Genomic DNA, 7,345 nt, shown 5'->3' on the forward strand with positions numbered 1-7,345 from the left:
CCTCAACAAGTCTCAGCGAGACCTCCGAAGGCTTCAACGTAATCCTAAAAGGCTTTTGCATGCACGACCTCCCAAGGATTCAACGATACTTCAACATGCCTCATCTAACACCTCATACGCCTCTTTTTCAGAGATAGACCCACCTTTGCTTAATGATTTCTCGAAAGCAACCACAATGGTTAACAAGAACTATCAATAAAAGAAGGCTCCTCCACCAGATCAGATCTTGAATCCCTTCCTAGATAGAGTTCATACTCGCTCCCCGCTTCACGATCTTGCTTCCTTTCACGCCTTTGTATCCTTAGTCGAGATGAAGAACGTCCAACAATCTCTCTTGCATCCTGATTCGATTGTTTTTATGCAAGAGGAGCTCATGGAGTTTGAGCGCAATAAGGTTTGGATACTCGTCCCCAAACCACTCAGCAAGACCATTATTAGGAATCGTTGGGTATTCAGAAACAAGCTCGACAACACAAGGAGCGTGGTTGAAAACAAAGCGAGATTTGTATCTCAAGGCTACAATCATCAAGAGGGTATTGACTATGACGAGACCTACGCGTCAGTAGCTCTCTTGGAGGCAATCCATCTCTTGATTGCCTTCGCAGCCCTCAAAGGATTCAAGCTCTACAGATGGATGTCAAGACAACCTTTTGAATGGCACTTTGAATGAGGAAGTGTTTGTGACGGGCTAAAATGGTCATTGTTTTCCCTATCAAAGTAAATTTTCTAACTAGCCACTCTACCTTAGTAAAGTGACAAGCAAGGGTCGAATCTCATGGGGAGTCAACTTATCAGCTCTTGTGAATTCAATGTGATCAACTCTAAAAGTAACCAAAGGGGGTTTCAGATGCAATTAAACTAACTAAGTGACTTTGAAAGTAATAATGGCAAAACATTTCATTCAACAAGTATTGACACAACAGATAGATTGGTTGATCATTGACTTCTAATGACTATCGGGTTCATCTTACGATTCATATTCTATGGTTGTCCTAATCCTTGTTCTTGTATAGTTAATATTCCAACTAGTCCTAATAACCCTTACTCAACTACAACCCTGAAATTATCAAGATTTAATAATCAAGCAACAATGAACTTAGGAATAGATAGGTGCATGGAGTAACATTGATTTAAGTCGATATTTAACACACAATCAACTCTCTCCATAATCACAATCCCAACTAGGTCATGTAGCCGATTCTCTAGATAAAGATAAGACTCTCCAACTCGGACAGGTCAAATCCTAGAAATATGAATAGATCTATTCTACCTAGATGATCAAACCAGACAGATAAATCAAAACCAATATAACAATTAAGTGCATGAGAGATGAAACAAACCAAATATGAATAAGAACCAAAGTATAAGTCTTACAAACCAATCATCCGAAGGCTTTTACTTGTTAAACAAAGCATAAGAGACTACTTTGACATAGTCCTCTCAACAACATAAACTAGAAAAGGTAATGTGTATTTCTGGAGGCAAAGCTCATAACCCTATTTATAAAACCTAAAAACATAAAGAACTAATACTAAAAAGGCCATCCCGAAGCTCCATCAGAAAGGAAGTAACAAACTCGAAGTGAATCTTGCATAAAAGGCTCGCAACGCTCCCGACCCAACAGGGTCGCGGTTGCGCCCATGTAGGCGCGGTCTCACCTAGGCGGATATTGGTGAACTTGTGTGCAAGCAATTGCACGGTCACGCCACCTAGGGCGTGGTCGCGCACTAGGCTCTGTAGCCCTGTGCATCTGCGTCTTTGTGTATCCGGTTGCGCCTTTCTCCCTTTGCCAATCTTCTCTTCGTCCTCTCTCAAATGTTGTAACCCTCATGAATAACCTCTTTGCTCTAAGAGGTCCGGATTATAGTAATATGCTCCATACATATCCAAATCACCAATAAACGACGCTAACAACTATTGGATGCGCTATGCGAGATATCGCCTATCAAATACCCTACACCTAGACCTTGCTCGTTCTCAAGTAAGTTTCAATGCACTCACTCCTCCATTATGCACGTCGGTCTCAGGAGTATGGAAAAAGTTGACAACAGTGGTCATCAATTAACACTTCATCTCCAAAGTACCTACAATCATCAAAGTACGGGCGTAGACTCTGACTCTTCCAAAATCTTCGAAAGAAAAACAATGCAAGACTCAAAAGACTCAAAACGACTCTAAACCTAACCTAACATGGATGGCATCAACAATTCCCCAAACTTGAACTATGTTTGTCCTACGCAAGCATATGACAATGAATCTATAAAATATGCAAAAGTTGTCTCTATCCAAGTGACATATGAAGGATAATAATGCAAGATCAAATAAATGACAATTTCTTTTCCTAACATGCTTCATACTCAATGACAGGATATCACAAGCTCCAACACCATCGAAAGCATAAAATCACAACTCAACTCAAGCAATACACATGGACTTTTATTGCTTCTTTTCATCCTATTCACTTATTCACTATTTTCCTTATTTGAAACCACTTAATTAGGCATCGGGCCCGTCCATTTTACGGTCTGGGCCAACTAATGAAACTCTATGCCTAGCCATGGAGGATCCAACCCGGAGTGATCTTTCACACCACGGAGACCGCGTGCTATTCTGACTATTCACTAGGAGTTCACCTACCTTTTATTCCCTTTTTATGCATTTTATAATGAAAAAGATGAAAGCAAAATAATATGAACAACATGATAGAAACCAGAGATGAGATGGTAAAGGTGCAATCTTAGTATTGGTCCTAATGCATCATAATCATAATCCACATGCTCAAATCAAAGTCCTCAATTTGATCAATCATATCATCATCATAACACAATTGTAATATCAACATCTAAAGCATAGTAAAGCGTTTAAAAATCAATGCACCATTATAAGAGTCCACAAAGCACCAAATAGGGAAACGTTATGATAACCGGCTCATAAAATTCAAAATAAACTCAAAAATTCAAAAACAAACGGAAATAGCAAAAATAGTGAGATAATTCTCTCCCCCACACTTGAAGTACACAATGTCCCTATTGTGAAATAAAGAACAAAGATAAGAGATGGGTGAAAGTGGAAAAATACCTCGTTTCTCGAGTTGCCTCCCGAGCAACACCTTGGTTAAAGTCGTAGGTTCGACTTCTAGCTCTCAACTATCTAGCACTTGGCCCCTCAAGGCCATCTCATCCAGAAACTCTTTCTTTTTTCTCACATAGTAGGATCTGATGCCTTGTCTTTTCCTTACTCTCTTATCGTACCAACCCTTCTTCTTTGTCTTGAAGTATCCTGAATGTGATACCTTATGTTGGACCTTTAGCTTCTTCTTCCTCTTTACCGTGTGTGGCCTCTTCAAGACTTTAGCAAAACAAGGCAAGGGTACTCGAGGTTCCAAAGTTGTGGACGCATCTAGTTGTGTTTTGGGTTAAGCTCAAGATCACCACTTGGATCAATTATCTCTCCTTCAACATCGAGTGGTGGGCCCGGATCATCCTGGTCATCGTTCAGCGGAAAGGAGAACCCATTGTCGAAGGCAGGGGTGTGGGCACGCACGTCTGCATAGAGGAGGGATGGGGCGCGCAAGTAAGGAGCGGTTTGGCGCGTCGGAGGGTGCAGTCGCACCTTAGATTCCGGAAACAACACCGCAAAAATGTGGTCGCATGGTTCCTCGACACAGTCGCGCACGGGTGCATAGGGGGTTGCTCGGGGACACGGGTGCGCGACTCTGCATGGGCTAGTTCACGTTCGTGCTTCTCGAAGTACGGGCGCACGTCTATTGGTTCTTAAACCTTAACTTCTTCTTCATCACTTTGCAACTTTCCGAGCTTTAGGCATTCATAATGCTCAGATCAACTTTGGTATGAGGCTGTAGTGCATTGGAATAACTTTGCAGCCAAGTAGATATTGTCTGCATTATTTGCTCAATCTTCTCTTCCACGTAGTTATACAATTGATGCTGATCACACTTAGCAACTTCATTCTATTGAAGCTCAGCAACCAACTCCTTTAGTTTAGCCAGATCCTCATCAAGGGTCTTCCATTCTCCTTCCATATGTCCTATAGACTCAGCAAATAAATTGATCAGTAGCATGGGTGTTGACCATACAATGGTCAACACCAAAGTTAATCAAACCAAAAACACAAGAAAATAATTTTTGACTCCCCGACAACGGCGTCAAATTTGACGGAACCAAAATGGTTGTTGTTCGTTCTATCAAAGTAAATTTCCTAACTAGCAACTCTACCTTAGTAAAGTAGCAAGCAAGGGTCGAATCCCATAGGGAGTCAGCTTATCAGTTCTTGTGAATTCAATGTGATCAACTCTAAAAGTAACCAAAAGAGGGTTTTGGATGCAGTTAAACTAACTAAGTGATTATGAAAGTAATAATGGAAAAGCACTTCATTCAACAAGTATTCACACAATAAATGGATTAGTTGATCATTGACTTCTAATGACTGCCGGGTTCATCTTACAATTCATATTCTATGATTGTCCTAATCCCTATTCTTGTATAGTTAATAATCCAACTAGTCCTAATAACCCTTACTCAACTACAACCCTGAAACTATCAAGATTTAATAATCAAGCAACAATAAACTCAAGAATAGATAGGTGCATGCAGACATGCAGTGCCATTGAGTTAAGTCGATATTTAACACACAATCAACTCTCTCCACAATCACAATCCCAACTAGTTCATGCAATCGATTCGCTACATACAGATAACACTCTCCAACTCGGACAAGTCAAACCCAATCAATATGAATAGATCTGTTCTACCTAGATTATCAATCCATGCAGATAAAACAAATCCATTATTACGATTAAGTGCAAGAGAGATGAAACAAACCAAATATGAATAAGAACCTAAGTAGAAGTCTTACAAACCAATCATCTGAAGGCTTCAACATGTTGAACAAAGAAAAAGAGACTACTCTGACATAGTTCTCTCAACAACGTAAATTAGAAAAGGTAATGTGTATTCTGGAGGCAAAGCTCCTAACCCTATTTATAAAACCTAAAAACATAAAGAAATATACTAAAAATCCCAGACCGAAGCTCCATCAAAAAGGAGGTAAAAGGCCCGAAGTGAATCCCGCAGAAAAGGCTCGCGGTGCTCCTGATCCAACAAGTGAGCGGCCGTGCCCATGTAAACGCAGCCACGCCTAGGCGGATCTTGGTGAACTTGTGTGCAATCAGTGGCGCTGTCACGCCACCTAGGACGCGGTCGCGCCCTAGGCTATGTAGCCTTGCGCGGTTGCGTCTACATGTGTGCGGTCGCACCTTAATTTGTCCCTTTGGCAATATTATTTTCGTATTCTCTCGAATGTCTGTAATCCTCACGAATAACGTCTTTGCTCTGTGAGGTCCGGATTATAAGAATATGCTCCATAACATTGTCAAATCACCTATAAATGACGCCAACGACCACTGGATGGGCTATACGAGATATCGCCTATCTATTTGTCAAGCAACCTCCAGGGTTTGAAGACAAGGATCATCCAAACCATGTGTACTTCCTTGACAAAGCTCTTTATGAACTCAAGCAAGCTCCTAGAGCATGCTATGACTGTCTCTCTGATTTTCTCACTGGGAAAAACTACATGCAAGGGACAATTGTATAACAGAGGAGCAAGTCACAAGCATCTTCACCAAGCCTTTGAATAGGTTACTATTCCTACGCCTAAGATTATTACTAGGGATGACCCCCCCCCCCCCCCCCGACTGAGGTACCCCTTTCAAGCACGATAAGCTCCCCCATATTTTGATTAGATTATGCATAATTTTACACATTGGGGAACCTAGGAATGAGGATGAGTTCTATCTCTCCCGTAACTTGAATTATCCTCTCTGAAAGGGTCAATGATAGGGGGATCATCTATATAGCTCTCTTCATGATTATTTGATTAACTCTTACGCATGCTCATTCATTCCTATCCCTATACTAAGAACATGATGATTTCTTATTTACCTATATGTAAGCCAAACGAGAAATGTTTCTTGCTTACTCTATCTACCCTTAGTCTGAATCCTATGTAACGCTTCCTAACCCATATAAGTCACATATGGAAGTATTCATAAGCAAGTGTCAAAAAGTCATCCCTATATATTGAATGTGTGCTTTTTGTCCGTTGCGTGCAACCTTATGATCCATCTTATATATTACTTTATTATTAAGTCACGCTTTCTTTATTTCTTCACTGGTAATTTTATGGTGCTTAGTCATGCTTAGACGTGTTAAGCAATGAAGCTAGCTTTGCACATCATGCTTCATTTTACATGCATCAATTGTGTTTGTGACACGCTTTAAGTCTCAGTGAGACTCAGAGTGGAGCTTCTCAGAGATTGATTTTGTAGCCGTTGGAGCGTCTAAATTATAGCCGTTTCCTAGTGTGCGATAGAAACGTGTGATAGAGCCGTTGGAAAGAGCCGTTTGAGAAGTAACTCGGGTTGAGTGAGATCTATAAATTTGTAATCTGTCCATTTTACTCGCCCTTACCTTGTTTTCTACATCTCTTATATCTCTGCCTTATTCTCTCATACTATTCTCTCCCACTTTCTCTCACACACATTCTCAAGCTACACAAATGGCCTCTTCGACCCAGAAACCTGCACTGGTTCTCCCTGTCGAAGACCTTGAATTGTTTCAACAATTCCAAGACTTCAAAGCCTTTCTAAAAGCTTCCTCAATAGCCAGCACCTACACCTTCACCCACCTCTCTCCCAATCACATAAACACCCCCAATTGCTCATCATAAGGCAATCCTAGAAAAGCTCTCTCAAGAACTATTTGTGAACAAGGCCGGCGAGAAGAAAGAGCAAGTAGAGTCTCCAGAGAAGTCTCTCCCATCCTCTTCTACTAAGAAAATTATGATCGTCAATAGAGATCACAAGGTTATCATTCTTCATCAACCAGAGAATGAAGAAGACTTTGATCCTCTTCATCACGAGCTCAGACACCAAATCTCTACTCTTCTCATTATTTAATCAAGTGAATGCCAATCAGCCTCAAAGTGCAAGCGAGAGGAGGCCCGATCTCACCATGAGTTGAGTCTCATATTGAGGAGGAGGAAAAGGACGATGATTAGGGTGATGATGTTGAACAAGAGTAAGGTGTTGCCCTTGAAGAAATAGGTGATAGTTGTAAAATAGAAAAGGCTAGCAAAGGCTTATCCTAACGGGTAAAAACCACAACGTCGACCTCAAGTTCATCTCAGATCCCCGTCATCTTGTCTAGTATTCCAAAGAGATCTCTTCTATCTCCAGTCATTACTACACCAGAAACTTAGAAGCAGCTAAAGATCAAGTTCAACCTCCAAGAAGCATTTGATATGATTAATCTCCAGGGCTGGG

At 40.9% G+C, this 7,345-nt stretch overlaps 1 protein-coding gene across 1 annotated transcript; it reads left to right on the forward strand.

Annotated features, from left to right (window-relative positions):
- The first annotated feature begins 310 nt into the window (after nucleotides 1-310).
- Nucleotides 311-670, forward strand: LOC141249734 (uncharacterized). Its single transcript, XM_073669779.1, has one exon. It carries the CDS (start codon nucleotides 311-313, stop codon nucleotides 668-670), a length of 360 nt encoding a protein of 119 aa, XP_073525880.1.
- The last annotated feature ends 6,675 nt before the right edge of the window (nucleotides 671-7,345 follow it).

Source organism: Phyllobates terribilis, unplaced genomic scaffold (genome assembly GCF_046119375.1).
Source record: "Phyllobates terribilis strain yellow unplaced genomic scaffold, ASM4611937v1 Scaffold_5053__1_contigs__length_54834, whole genome shotgun sequence".
Classification (NCBI taxonomy): Eukaryota; Metazoa; Chordata; class Amphibia; order Anura; family Dendrobatidae; genus Phyllobates; species Phyllobates terribilis.